This window comes from Stegostoma tigrinum, unplaced genomic scaffold, assembly GCF_030684315.1.
Source record: "Stegostoma tigrinum isolate sSteTig4 unplaced genomic scaffold, sSteTig4.hap1 scaffold_425, whole genome shotgun sequence".
NCBI classification, from domain to species: Eukaryota; Metazoa; Chordata; class Chondrichthyes; order Orectolobiformes; family Stegostomatidae; genus Stegostoma; species Stegostoma tigrinum.
The window spans coordinates 27,026-42,500 of NW_026728353.1; the positions used below are offsets into that span (position 1 = coordinate 27,026).

At 51.0% G+C, this 15,475-nt stretch overlaps 1 protein-coding gene across 1 annotated transcript in view; it reads left to right on the forward strand.

The window, feature by feature from the left end:
* Positions 1-5,379: 5,379 nt before the first annotated feature.
* Positions 5,380-15,475, forward strand: part of LOC125450184 (CD209 antigen-like protein C) — a 21,582-nt gene continuing 11,486 nt past the window's right edge. Inside the window, exons 1-2 of the mRNA XM_048526203.2 lie at positions 5,380-5,773; positions 10,786-10,893. Of these exons, the coding sequence (XP_048382160.2) occupies positions 5,596-5,773; positions 10,786-10,893 (286 nt within the window). The 5' untranslated portion in view covers positions 5,380-5,595. The remainder of the gene's footprint in view (positions 5,774-10,785; positions 10,894-15,475) is intronic.

Sequence of the window (15,475 nt, forward strand, 5' to 3'; positions counted from 1 at the left end):
AACTTTAACTGTAACCGAGTTCATAGCTGTCAGATTATCCATAACCCAGTTAATATTCAACAAATTGTCTATAATCCAGTAAATTTTCATTAATTGCTTAAAAGCTAGAAAATAAGTCAGTTAATATTCATTAAAAAGTATCACTTGCCCAGTTAATGTTAATCAGATTACTAATAACCTGGTTTATATTCATTATATTATCAATAACCTCTTCAAGGTTCCTTTTCATTAAACTGTCAATAACCTAAGTAATTTCCATTCAATTATCTTTAACTTCTTCAAATTAACAAAAACTGGTCAATATTTGCTCAATTTTTAGTAACTGTGTTAAAATTCTTTCTCAGTAACCTCTTCAAACTCCCACTACCCAGTTAATGTTCATCAAATTAACATTAACTGTCGGTAATCAACTTGACACTTCTTAAATTTCCACTAACCTTTTAAAATTTATTTAATAATTACTGATAACCCGGGTAATGTGAGTTGTCTTCTCAGTAACTTCAAATTCATTAAATTGTCAATAATTGAGGTCAACTTGTTCCTCAAGTAACTGCTTCAAACATTCACTTACCCAGTTAATATTCATTAAAAGATCGATATCACATTAAAGTTGTTTATAAACCAGGCCATATTTTTTAAGTTATAAATAACGTTGTCAAATTATTAACAAACCAGTTAATGGTTATTTAACTACCAATAAACCAGCTAATAGTCATAAGGTTGTCAAAAATTTCAACAAACTATCAATAACCTATTAATATTTATTAAATTATCAACCATTTTTCAAACTCTTGTAAAACCCAGTTTTGCCAAACCCTGCTTAAATGTTTCAGTAACCCGCTTAATATTCCTTAAATTGCCCACACATTCTTCAAATCAACAATCTTCCTGTCAATATTCGTTACATTTTAAAAGTGTTGTTGATATTTATTCAATTTTCAATAACTATTTCACATTAACAATAGGTCGATTGCTATTAATTTAATTACCAATAGCCACATCAGCTTTTAAGAACCCACAATACTTGTAAAATAATATCAAACTATCGATGCTCCAGTTAATGAGCAATAACCTGACTAATATTAATTAAATTAATAAATGCGTAATATTCACTAAATTATCAATAGCGCCTCTGACCTATCAATAACCCAGTTAATAGCCGTACATTTATCAATAACATTCTTGAAATTATCAATAACCGGGTTAATATTCATGAAATTATTAATACCATCTTCACGTTTGCAGTATACCAGTTGTTATTCATAAAATTATCAATTACTTGTTGGAAAAAGACAGTGAAGCTTAATTAAATTGCCAACACCTACAAATTAGCAGTAACCCAGTTAATATTCATTAATCCCTTCAATTTATCGATAACCTGCTTAATTTTTATTATTATCTACAACACTTGCAAACTATCGATAACGCAGTTAATTTTCATTAAATGATCAATCACCCAACGAATATCTATTAAATTATCAAAAGTTTCTATAAATTGATTTCGAGAATTTGTTAACTTATCAATAACCTCTTCAATTTATCAATAGCCTGGTTAATATTCAGTAAATTACCAGCAACTTGGTTTTTCTTCACTAAACTATCAATAACTTTTTCAAGATATCAAGAAACCATTTAATGATCATTATATTAGCAATAAACAGGTCAATATTCATTAAATTGTGAATAATTTCCAAATATAAGTATCTCAGCTAATATTTGTTAAATTCTCGATAACACTGTTAAAATATCTCCAGTTTAGTTATTATTCATTAACAGTAATATCTTCATATTGTCGATAACCTACTTGATATTCAGTAAATTGATAATAACTAAGTTACTGTTCATTAATTGTCAAGAATTTTAAATTATCAGTAAGTCAATAGCCTCTTCAAATTATTGATAACTCTGTTAATACTAAGTACATTATCGATTAACCAGTTAATATTCACCAAGTTATCAATATCTTCCCTGAATTATCAATAGCCCTAGTTAATTAATCTATTAACAAACCATATTTGTTATGTTATCATTAACCTGTTTCATTTTCAATTAATTCTCAACTTGACCTGTTCATCAAATTTTCAAGGAATTTTTCAAATTAGCAATGTTCATTAATTTATCTATTCAAATCATCAAAAACTCAATTACTATGCATTAAGTTATAGGTAGTGACTCTACATCATCAATAATTCAGTTATTAGTAAATTATCAATAACCTCTTCAACTTATTAATAACAGGGTTAAAATTCATTACATAAACAATAACTTATTCAAATTACCGCTATCCCACTCAACATTCACTAAATTATCAAAACATTCTTCGAATTATCAAACTGTTAAAATTCATTAAAATATCAATAACCTGGTTATACTCACCAAATCATCAGTAACTTCTGCAAAGTTTTACTCACCCCATTAATAATAATTAGATTATTGATAACCTCTTCACATTAGCAAATAATTTCAAATTATCAAGAGCCTTTTCCAATAACACTGAATTTTCATTAACAATAAGTGTCTTCCTGGCATTATCACTAAATAAATTGTCAGTATCTTCAAATTATCAACAGCTCAGTTAATACTCACCAAAATATCACTGGCGTCTTTAGTTATCATTAACCTCATTATCATTCCTTCAATAACTCAGTAAATTATATGTAACTTATTTACTTGGTCAATAAATTATCAGTAACCCCTTCAATTGTGTAGTAACCTCGTCAATATTCATTAAAGTTTCTATAAACTAGTCAATATTTATTACATTACCAGTAACCTCATTACTTTATGAACCCTGGCTAATTTTTGTTATTGCTATCAATACCTTCTCCAAGTTGTCAATATTCATTACATTATCAATATTCTGGTTAAAGTTCATTAAACTGTCCAGGATCTCTTTTCGAGTTATCAATATCCCAGTTAATATTCATTAAATTATCAATAACGACTTCATATCAATAGCCCAGCTAGTCCTCGTCAACTTATCAATAACAATTACTTTTTAAAGTTTGTTAATTTATTATCGATAACATAGTTAAGACTCAGTCACTGATCGATAAGTTATTTAGATTCATTAAATTCTCAACAATTTCAGCGTTCATTCAGTAATTCTCTATAGCCCGTTTAATGTTTATTAAATTATCAATAGCTTGTATGTTCATTTCATTGCGAATAACTTGTTAAAATTCAATGAACAAAGATCGATAACTTAAATGTTTGCTAAATTATCAATAACTTTGGAAATCTTCATGACATGATTTGCAATAATTTTTTCACAATTGTCAATAACTCATTCTTAATAACACTGTGAATGTTCAATGAATTACCAACAGCTCGGCAAATCTGCTTTAAGTTACCAACAACTTGTTAAATAATTCCGTTAACGTTCCTTAAGATATCGATAAACTCGTTAAGGTTCATTTCGTTAACAAGAAGTGACTGGATATTTGTTAAATTCAAGGCAATCAATTGAATTTTATTCTTGTTAAATGTTCACGAGTTAGATATTCATCAATAACTTAAATATTCATTAGACAATTGCCAGGTAAAGTTCTTTTTTTAAGTATCTCCGTGAACGTTCACAAATTTACTTGTAACATGTTCACTGAATAATTAAAATAACTTAGGTTCATTAATTTATTGTTAGGTTGGTAAATATCTGTGAGTGATCAGTAACTTAGCTAATATTTGCTTCAATTGTTCGGATGAACTGAAATTGTTCGCTGAATAAATTAGAGAATTCTGAACGTTCAAATTGTCAGTAGCTGCACAAGAATAGTTTGTTATGTTATCCATAACTTAGTGAGTATTGACTGGTTAGTTATAGATTACTCAGTATATAGTCATAAATTCTAAGTCATTAAGTGTTGGTAGATAGCTTAATTTTAAGAAAAGCTCCAGTAAATGTTTTTGAAGTAACTATTATTAATTAATTTAAAAGTTAACCGAAGAATAGGTCTCATCTCAGTAAATGCTCACTAAATAATTGTTAATAACACAGCAGTTCACACAAAATAACTTTGCGTCGCTCAGTTGTTAGTAACTATCCTTAACTGCGTAAATATTATTCCTACCAGTAGTCAGTGTCAGTGCATCTCAGTAATCGCCTCCACATCTCTCGGATTGAGTTGGTCAAAGTCTTTGTTTTGTATTTTGGAAATTGCAGTAAACCGCTTGGCATTTGTTCTTGCTGGGCAGTTAACTTAACTGAAATCTGCGTTGGTTCACCCAGTTTAACATTGAGTAGCGACAGCAAACGGTTTTCTCTAATTGTTGACAAATAATAACCCCCCTTCCACATCAATTCCTAAGTAAACTACAGATTTGGGGTCCGGATTAGCATGCACCATTCTGTTTGGCGCTAGGGCGGCCTGGATAAAATAGCCGGTTCAGGCTACCAAAATCGCAGTTAATCTATCTCAACTCAGGCCAGGAGTTGGCAGGAATAACCCGATCGTTCCCAATCCCAATCAGATTCGGCAACCATACTTAATAATTCATGTTTCGGATTGAAAAAATGCTTTGAAATTTGTCGGAATTGGCGCATTACAAATTTTATTCCCCCCCAATTTGTCTGCAGCCTAAATATTTCGCCCTTGATGTATGGACTCTAGAATATTGCCGATCTATATCCTCAGTATTAACTGTCTTTAACAGCCTCTGCTCAGTAAGTGTTTCATATCCCTCACTGATCTCGAATAATCTCAAAGTAATCCATTGAACGGCCTCACTTCTGACTGCCCGACTTTGTGTCCGCATTGAATTTACTCGAGTTTTGACCCCTTCGCTGAACCTGTCCTTGGGCGCTACCGAACTCTTCTGACTCGACGACTCAGCGAGCAATGAATAATTGTCCGCCCGCTGAATGATTCCACAGGCTCAGAAAGTATTAGCTGAGCTGGGAAGCGGATGATCGAAACACTTCTGCTGCCAGTGCGACAGTGCGACACTTCATCTGTATGCCCAACAATCGGTCCCGCCCTACGTTGGAAATTCCTTCGGGCGATCCGGGAAGAACACGGGGACATTCAACTGCGCTCAGCGCCAAGGTTAATCGATCCCACCAGGCGTACTCAGTGGCCAAAACAGTGGTGAATTGAGGGGGGAGCGCAGACGCAGACCGTCCATTCTCGTTTCCGCACGCACGGGGCAGGAGAACGATTTGGGAGAGAGAGAGAGAGAGCTGGCTGGCGGAAGACGGAGGGCTGCCGTCTCTGGAAACCTTCGGCGACTGGGCCTACGCGACAACAGCAGGAGCAAGCGACCGGTCCGCAGCGGCGCCCTCGGGAATGGACGCTTCGTAATTCATCAGCCGCCCCTGAAATTCAACCCCAACCACACCCCCGCCCTCCCCGCCAGCTGTCGATGAATCGGAAGTGATAACCGTCTGCGCAGTGGGGCGACAGAGAACGGATTTCGGCTCACCGGAGACAGGGGGAAGGATTGCGGGCGGGAGCCCGGCGCGGAGGATGCGGGCCGGTTTCTAGAGGTGGGGGCGGGGAAGCGCTCCCCGGAGCCAGATCGCGAGCCACCCGGAGAGGGCGGAGCTGGGGCTCTCCCCCCCCTGCCCCACCGCGAGGGGAGCGGACGTCCTGCCGCATGGCGGACGAGGAGGAGGAGGACTGGTACCAGCGGAGGGACGAGGACAGCTCACTGGAGGACGAGGCGCGGCCGAGGGGCCCACTGACGTGGGACGAGAGGAGGCACAGGTCGCGCTGGGAGGATGATGAGACCAGCGCGGAGGACACCGCGACCTCGCCGACCGAGTCGGATGAAGGTGCACAGCCCGCGCCGCCAGGAGGAGGCAGTGTGGAGCTAGACTTGCTGTCCCCTGTCACCGGGCGTGTTTGATGGGGAGGAGGTTGGGGAACGTTGTAGAGGGAGCTTTACTCTGTATCTAACCCCATGCTGTCCCCGGGAGTGTTTATTGGCGGGAACAGTGTAAAGGGAGCTTTACTCTGTATCTAAACCCATGCTGTTTCTGGGAGTGTTTGATGGTGGGGGGGGGGGGGGGGGGGGCATGGAACAACAGTGGAGGGAGCTTTACTCTGTATCTAGCCCCTATCCCTGGCAGTGTTTGATGTGGGGGGAAATAGTGTAGAGGAAGCTTTACTGCATATCAAAGCCCCTGTCCCTGGGAGTGTTTGATGGGGGTGGGGACAGTGTAGGGACAGGGGGTTAGATACAGAGTAAAGGACAGTGTAGAGGGAGCTTTACTGTGTATCGAAGCCCCTGTGCCTGGGAGTGTGTAATGGGGGGCAGCGGTGTAGAGAGACCTTTACTCTGTACCTCACCCCATGATGTCCCTGGGAGTGTTTGATGCGGGGGTCGGTGTAGAGGGAGCTTTACTATGTATCGAAGCCCCTGTCCCTGGGAGTGTTTGATGCGGGGGTTGGTGTAGAGGGAGCTTTACTATGTATCGAAGCCCCTGTCCCTGGGAGTGTTTGATGCGGGGGTCGGTGTAGATGGAGCTTTACTATGCATCGAAGCCCCTGTCCCTGGAAGTGTTTGATGCGGGGGGTGGGCAGTGTAGAGTAGCCTTTACTCTGTATCTAAACCCCTGTCCCTGGGAGTGTTTGATGGTGTGTTGGTGTAGAGGAAGCTTTACCCTGTATCTAACCCCGTGTTGTCCCTGGGTGTCTTTGTTGTGGGTACAGTGTAGAGGAGGCTTTACCCTGTATCTCACCCTGTGCTGTCCCTGTCCCTGGGACCGTTTAGAACAGAGAACAGTACTGAACAGAAACGGGTCGTTCGGCCCGCAATGTTGCGCCGAACAGGACTCCAAATTAAATAGATTGCATCCCCCTGCCCTTGTTCCCTATCCTTCCAATCCTTGCGTATTTATTTGCTTATCTAAAAGCCCCTTAAATGCCCTGTCGCATCTTCCCCCACCACCATCCCCTGGCAGTGTGTTCCAGACCCCTAGCACTCTCTGTGAATAAAACTTGCCCCTCTCATCTCCTTTGAACTCTCCCACTCTCACCTTGAATGCTCATTCCCCCTTAGTATTAGGCATTTCAACTCTGGGAAAAAAAGATTCTGAACCGTCAACCCTACCTCAGAATTTTATGGAATTCTGTCTCCTGTCAGCCTTCACTGCTCCGGAGAAAACACCCCGCGAGTTTCTCCTGGCTTCTCCTGAGAGCGCATCCCCTCTAATCCAGGCAGCATCCTGGTAAACCCTTCCTGCTCCCTCTCCTTCCTGTAATGTGGCGACCAGAACTGAACGCAAAACTCCATAGTGTGGCCAGACCACAGTCTTATAAACTTGGGACATAATGCCCTGACTCTTGTGCTCAGTTCCCTGACCAATAAAGACCAAACACCTGCTTTCCCACCCTGCCTACTCGCTTTCAGGGATCTATGGACCCGAACCCCAAGATCACTCTGTACCTCAGTGCCATTCAGAGCCCTGTCATTAACCATAAACGTTTCCTTAATATTTGATCTCCCAAAATGCAGCACCTCACCCTTACTAAATTCCTTGTGATACTTCTCCGCCGCTATCTCCCCCAACTGATCGAAATCCCCCTGTGTCCTTTGACAGCCTTCGACGCTATCCACAGCTACACCAGATTTTTGTATGGTCTGCAAACTCACCAGCCCACGCCATTTACATTTTCAACCAAGTCATTGATAGATATCACAAATAGTAGAGGTCCCAGTGCAGATCACCGCCTAGTCACCGACCTCCAGCCAGAAAAACACCCTGGATGTGAGTTTGCTCGCTGAGCTGGAAGGTTAGTTTTCAGACGTTCCGTCACCATTCTAGGTAACATCATCAGTGAGCCCCCGATGAAGTGCTGGTGTTATGTCCCGCTTTCTATTTATCTGGTTCGGTTTCCTTGGGTTGGTGATGTCATTTCCTGCGTTAGCGATGTCATTTTCTGTTCTTTTTCTCAGAGGATGGTAGATGGGCTCCACATCAATGTGTTTGTTGATGGAGTTCCGGTTGGAATGCCATGCTTCTAGGAATTCTCGTGCGTGTCTCTGTTTGGCTTGTCCTACATTGGACAAACTGGCAGGAAGCTAGCCACCAGGATACATGAACATCAACTAGCCACAAAACGACATGACCCACTATCACTCGTATCCTTACATACAGATGAGGAAGGACACCACTTTGATTGGGACAACACATCCATCCTAGGACAAGCCAAACAGAGACACGCACGAGAATTCCTAGAAGCATGGCATTCCAACCGGAACTCCATCAACAAGCACGTTGATTTGGAGCCAATCGACCATCCCCTGAGAAAAAGAACAGGAAATGACATCGCCAACGCAGGAAATGACATCACCAACCCAAGGAAACCCAGCCAGACAAATAGAAAGCGGAACATAACACCAGCGCTTCATCGGGGGCTCGCTGATGATGTTACCTAGAATGGTGACGGAACGTCTGAAAACTAACCTTCCAGCTCAGCGAGCAAACTCACATCCAGAACCTCAACCCTGAGCTACAAATCTTCTCAAAACTCGCGAGAAAAACACCCTTCCACCACTACTCTTCGCCTTCTCCGTCCAAGCCAGTTCTGAATCCATGCGGCCAACTCACTATGCTTCTGGATGAGTCTACTGTGAGGGACCCTGTCGCATGCTTTCCTAATATCCACGTAGACTGTATCCACTGCTCCACCCTCATCGATCTCGAAAAATTCAGCCACACAAAGCCACACTGCCTGTCCCTAATTAGGCTATGCTTTTCCAAATACGCATACGATAGTGATAAGAATTTTCTCGAGTAGCTTCCCGACCACTGATGTGAGACTCACCGGCCTGTGGTTTCCTGGATTGCACCCCCCCCCCCCCCGCCCCCGTTTCCCTTCTTGACCAGAGGGACAGCTTTAGCTGGTCCTCTGGCGACCTCTTTCCAGTAGCTAGCGAGGATGCCAAGGTCTTGGTCAGGCGTCCCAGCAACCTCCTCTCTTGCCTCCCCCGACAACCCAGGTGAGATACCGTCGGGCCCTAGGGGCTTACCCGGCTCCGCGCCGCTCCAACACCGCTTCTCTCTCGACCTCCGCGCGGACCTCCGTATCTTTCCCCCCGGGGTGAATGCCCTGTGGCGTGGGATCCCCGCCTGTGTTCGCTGCCTCCTGGCACCGGCTCCCTCCTCCCCCCTGCACCCTCCCTAGCGGGTGGGGGGCCTCACTGGACCTGGGGGGGGGGGGGTGGCTTCATCGCTTGGGTGCACTCCGCCACGTCCGGGGAGACCGAGTCAATTTTGAGGAAGTCACGCCAACTCTGCTTTGATTGCACCTTTCCACGATCTCCTCAAGCGGTTGTTCCTCAGTCTCTCGGCAGCGAGGAGGCTTCCTGCGGCACAATCCTGCCAGAGCGAGCACGCCCACCTCACTTTTGAGGTCACCCCCTGACCCCTTCTCGCCGTCGCCTCAGTGAATGAGCTCACCACTCCCCCCCCACCGCCCCGAGCCTCTGGGGACGGAGAGACCCTCCTCCCTCGATGGGCGACACGGGTCCTCCACCTCTGCTCGCTGCCTCCCTCTCCCCGTCTCGCCTGAAACCACGCAACCGCCCCTGCCCAGTTGGGCAGCCCGTCCTGCCACCGCCCCCCCCACCCACCCTCCCGACACCATCTGTGGGCCAAGCACCCCCCCCCCAACTCACCCAGTCAGGGGGCCGCAAAATCGTCGTCCCGTGAGCTGACCCGTGCTTGAAGGCTCGTCTGCCTGACCTATGACACGCTTCTGCATTCCTTCAGCTGTCTCCGTGCCCCCTCCACCCCACACCCCCCCCAACTTACACGTCCTTCCTTTCTGATTTCCCTGGCCCTAACCTACCCACTACACCCCTTCCACCTCCACCTCAATCCCTCCGCTCGCTGACCTCCCTGCCCTGGTTCCCAGTCCCCTGCCGCTCCCTGCGAGGAGGCTGGTTCCTGGCCCAGCAACCGATCCCCACCCCCGTCCGCCACCCCTGCCCTGTCCCTCTCGTACCATCCTCACCCTCAGCTCCTGAACCGCGCGCTCCTCTGCCCCGTGCTGCTTATCCCTTCCCTTCGCCAGCATAGGGGGTGACTCACAGATTACCGGCATGGAGTTCCCGCTTCCCTAACTCCCTGTACTGACTCGGTTGGACCCTGAAACCCTCTGCATGCCTCCGTGGCGCCCTGACACGCGGGGACTCCGACCCCCACTCCCCTCCCCCACCACCAGTGCTCGCTCGCACCTCGCTTCAACGGCCAGGAGCCACTTGTGGGTCTGCAGGCCCGGCTCGCTGCTGATCTACTCGCCTGAGAGCCTATTCCTGCCAATCCACTGCCCCCCTCCACCAACTACCAACTCCCCACAACAATATCCAAAACGGTTTACCTGTTAGAGAGGGGAATCGCCCCTGTATCTAACTCCCTGGGAGCGTTTGATGGGAGAGACTGTGTAGAGGAAGCTTTACCCTGTATCTAACCCCCTGTCCCTGGGAGTGTTTGATGGGTGTGGGCAGTGTGGAGGGAGCTTTACCCTGTATCTATCCCCCTGTCCCTGGGAGTGTTTTATATGGGGACGGTGTAGAGGGAGCTTTACCCTGTATCTATCCCCCTGTCCCTGGGAGTGTTTGATATGGGGACGGTGTAGAGGGAGCTTTACCCTGTATCTATCCCCCTGTCCCTGGGAGTGTTAGATGTGGGGAAGGTGTCGAACGCTGTTCTTCCTGTTCCTCCCCCGGAGCGCTCCGGGATTGTGCGTACCCTGGGATCGGAACATTCCCAGGCTCCGGGAAGGGCGGGCGCGCTCACCACGCTCTCGGACTGACCTGCCCCCTGTGTCTCCGCAGGGACCTACTGGCAGATGTTGTGCGGCAGCCCCTGGAAGAAGGTGGCAATCGGATCGCTGACCATCGCCGCGGTGTGCGCCATCATCTCCGTTATCCTCTACAGCGAAGGTGAGCCCGCCTGCGCTGAGCTCTGGGCACCGCGCCTACCGCCCAAGGTCGGGGGGGTGCCGCTGAGACGCTGCAGCCCAGCGCGAGGTCTCAAGGGGGCATGGCCGCACCTGGAGGGGATGGGAAGTGGCAGGACAGACTGGACTGCGACAGCAAGACGGAGAGAGAGAGAGAGAGAAGGGGAAGCAACACGCAGAGGGGGAACGAGTGAGAGAACACGGACAGCGAGAGAGACAGACTGTAAGGGGGACAGACAGGGAGAGTGAGCGAGAAAATGCGGAAGAGAGAGAGAGGAGTCAGTGAGAGGGACAGAGTGACAGGGAGATAGAGAGGGATAGAGTGACAGGTGGATAGAGAGAGATAGAGTGATGGGGGAATAGAGAGGGACAGAGTGATGGGGAGACTGAGAGGGATAGAGGGACAGAGGGATAGAGAGGGATAGAGTGACGTGGAGACAGAGAGGGATGGAGTGACTGGGGATAGAGTGACGGGGAGACTTAGAGGGACAGAGGGATAGAGAGGGATAGAGTGACGTGGAGACGGAGAGGGATAGAGTGACTGGGGATAGAGTGACGGGGAGACTGAGAGGGATAGAGGGACAGAGGGAAAGAGAGGGACAGAGTGACAGGGAGATAGAGAGGGATAGAGTGACGGGTGGATAGAGAGAGATAGAGTGATGGGGGAATAGAGAGGGACAGAGTGATGGGGAGACTGAGAGGGATAGAGGGACAGAGGGATAGAGAGGGATAGAGTGACGTGGAGACAGAGAGGGATGGAGTGACTGGGGATAGAGTGACGGGGAGACTGAGAAGGATAGAGGGACAGAGGGAAAGAGAGGGATAGAGTGACGTGGAGACAGAGACGGATAGAGTGACGGGTGGATAGAGCGAGATCGAGTGAAGGGGGGACAGAGAGGGATAGAGTGACGTGGAATAGAGAGGGATAGAGTGACGTGGAATAGAGAGGGATAGAGTGACGGGGGGACAGAGAGGGTTAGAATGACGGGGAGACAGAGAAGGATAGAGTAACCGGGGGATAGAGAGGGATAAAGTGACGGGAGACTGAGAGGGATAGAGTGACAGGGGAATAGAGAGGGTTAGAGTGACGGGGAGACAGAGAAGGATAGAGTGATGGGGATAAGAGAGGGATAGAGTGAGAGGGGAATAGAGAGAGATAGAGTGACGGGGAGACTGAGAGGGATAAAGTGACGGGGAGATGAGAGGGATAGAGTGACAGGGATAGAGAGGGATAGAGTAATGGAGGATAGAGAGGGATAGGGTGACAGGGAGACAGAGAAGGATAGAGTGACGGGGGGATAGACGGACGGAGGATGAAGAGGTATAGAGTGACGGGGCAGCACACCCTTTCCTCGGGTCAGCACCGAGGGAGCGGGCATTGTCGGAGTGTGAGGTAGCAGGCACTGTTGGAGGGTCAGTGTTGAGGGAGCGGGTGCTGTCGGAGGGTCAGTGCTGAGGGAGCGGGCGCTGTCGGAGGGTCAGTGCTGGGGGAGCGGGCACTGTGGAGGGTCAGTGCTGAGGAAGCAGGCACTGTGGAGGGCGATGGAGTGGGCGGTGTCGGAGGGTCAGTGCTGAGGGAGCGGGCTCTGTGGAGGGTGATGGAGCGGGCGGTGTCGGAGGGGCAGTGCTGAGGGAGCGGGCACTGTGGAGGGTCAGTGCTGAGGAAGCGGGCACTGTGGAGGGCGATGGAGCGGGCGGTGTCGGAGGGTCAGTGCTGAGGGAGCGGGCTCTGTGGAGGGTGATGGAGCGGGCGGTGTCGGAGGGGCAGTGCTGAGGGAGAAGGCATTTTCTGGAGGGTCAGTGCCGAGGGAGCGGGCGCTGTCAGAGGGTTGGCGCTGAGGGAGCGGGGTCTGTCGGGGGGTCAGCGCTGAGGGAGCAGGCGATGTCGGAGGGTCAGTGCTGAGGGAGCGTGCGCTGTCGGAGGGTCAGTGCCGAGGGAGCGGACGCTGTCGGAGGGTCAGTGCTGAGGGAGCGGAGGCTCTCGGAGGTTCAGTGCCGAGGGAGCGGGCGCTGTCGGAGGGTCAGTGCTGAGGGAGCAGACGCTGTCGGAGGGTCAGTGCCAAGGGAGCGGGCGCTGTCGGAGGGTCAGTGCCGAGGGAGCGGGCGCTGTCGGAGGGTCAGTGCTGAGGGAGCGGGCGCTGTCGGAGGGTCAGTGCTGATTGAGTGGGTGCTGTCGGAGGGTCAGTGCTGAAGGGAGCGGGCGCTGTCGGAGGATCAGTGCTGAAGGGAACGGGCACTGTCAGAGGGTCAGTGCTGAGGGAGCGGGCGCTGTCGGAGGGTCAGTGCTGAAGGGAACGGGCACTGTCAGAGGGTCAGTGCCGAGGGAGCCGGCGCTGTCGGAGGGTCAGTGCCAAGGGAGCGGGCGCTGTCGGAGGGTCAGTGCTGAGGGAGCGGGCGCTGTCGGACGGTCAGTGCTGAGGGAGCGGACGCTGTCGGAGGGTCAGTGCTGAGGGAGCGGGCGCTGTCGGAGGGTCAGTGCTGAGGGAGCGGACGCTGTCGGAGGGTCAGTGCTGAGGGAGCGGACGCTGTCGGAGGGTCAGTGCTGAGGGAGCGGACGCTGTCGGAGGGTCAGTGCTGATTGAGCGGGTGCTGTCGGAGGGTCAGTGCTGAAGGGAGCGGGCGCTGTCGGAGGATCAGTGCTGAAGGGAACGGGCACTGTCAGAGGGTCAGTGCTGAGGGAGCCGGCGCTGTCGGAGGGTCAGTGCCGAGGGAGCGGACGCTGTCGGAGGGTCAGTGCCGAGGGAGCGGGCGCTGTCGGAGGGTCAGTGCTGAGGGAGCAGGCGCTGTCGGAGGGTCAGTGCTGAGGGAGCGGACGCTGTCGGAGGGTCAGTGCCGAGGGAGCGGGCGCTGTCGGAGGGTCAGTGCTGAGGGAGCAGGCGCTGTCGGAGGGTCAGTGCTGAGGGAGCGGACGCTGTCGGAGGGTCAGTGCTGAGGGAGCGGGTGCTGTCGGAGGGTCAGTGCTGAAGGGAGCGGGCGCTGTCGGAGGATCAGTGCTGAAGGGAACGGGCACTGTCAGAGGGTCAGTGCTGAGGGAGCGGGCGCTGTCGGAGGGTCAGTGCTGAAGGGAGCGGGCGCTGTCGGAGGATCAGTGCTGAAGGGAACGGGCACTGTCAGAGGGTCAGTGCTGAGGGAGCGGGCGCTGTCGGAGGGTCAGTGCTGAAGGGAACGGGCACTGTCAGAGGGTCAGTGCTGAGGGAGCTGGCGCTGTCGGAGGGTCAGTGCCGAGGGAGCGGGCGCTGTCGGAGGGTCAGTGCTGAGGGAGCGGGCGCTGTCGGAGGGTCAGTGCTGATTGAGTGGGTGCTGTCGGAGGGTCAGTGCTGAAGGGAGCGGGCGCTGTCGGAGGATCAGTGCTGAAGGGAACGGGCACTGTCAGAGGGTCAGTGCTGAGGGAGCGGGCGCTGTCGGAGGGTCAGTGCTGAAGGGAACGGGCACTGTCAGAGGGTCAGTGCTGAGGGAGCCGGCGCTGTCGGAGGGTCAGTGCCGAGGGAGCGGGCGCTGTCGGAGGGTCAGTGCTGAGGGAGCGGGCGCTGTCGGAGGGTCAGTGCCGAGGGAGCGGGCGCTGTCGGAGGGTCAGTGCTGAGGGAGCGGACGCTGTCGGAGGGTCAGTGCCGAGGGAGCGGGCGCTGTCGGAGGGTCAGTGCTGAGGGAGCGGACGCTGTCGGAGGGTCAGTGCTGAGGGAGCGGGCGCTGTCGGAGGGTCAGTGCTGAGGGAGCGGACGCTGTCGGAGGGTCAGTGCTGAGGGAGCGGGCGCTGTCGGAGGGTCAGTGCTGAGGGAGCGGACGCTGTCGGAGGGTCAGTGCTGAGGGAGCGGGCGCTGTCGGAGGGTCAGTGCTGAGGGAGCGGACGCTGTCGGAGGGTCAGTGCTGAGGGAGCGGACGCTGTCGGAGGGTCAGTGCTGAGGGAGCGGACGCTGTCGGAGGGTCAGTGCTGATTGAGCGGGTGCTGTCGGAGGGTCAGTGCTGAAGGGAGCGGGCGCTGTCGGAGGATCAGTGCTGAAGGGAACGGGCACTGTCAGAGGGTCAGTGCTGAGGGAGCCGGCGCTGTCGGAGGGTCAGTGCCGAGGGAGCGGACGCTGTCGGAGGGTCAGTGCCGAGGGAGCGGGCGCTGTCGGAGGGTCAGTGCTGAGGGAGCAGGCGCTGTCGGAGGGTCAGTGCTGAGGGAGCGGACGCTGTCGGAGGGTCAGTGCCGAGGGAGTGGGCGCTGTCGGAGGGTCAGTGCTGAGGGAGCGGGCGCTGTCGGAGGGTCAGTGCTGAGGGAGCGGACGCTGTCGGAGGGTCAGTGCTGAGGGAGCGGGTGCTGTCGGAGGGTCAGTGCTGAAGGGAGCGGGCGCTGTCGGAGGATCAGTGCTGAAGGGAACGGGCACTGTCAGAGGGTCAGTGCTGAGGGAGCGGGCGCTGTCGGAGGGTCAGTGCTGAAGGGAACGGGCACTGTCAGAGGGTCAGTGCTGAGGGAGCTGGCGCTGTCGGAGGGTCAGTGCCGAGGGAGCGGGCGCTGTCGGAGGGTCAGTGCTGAGGGAGCGGGCGCTGTCGGAGGGTCAGTGCTGATTGAGTGGGTGCTGTCGGAG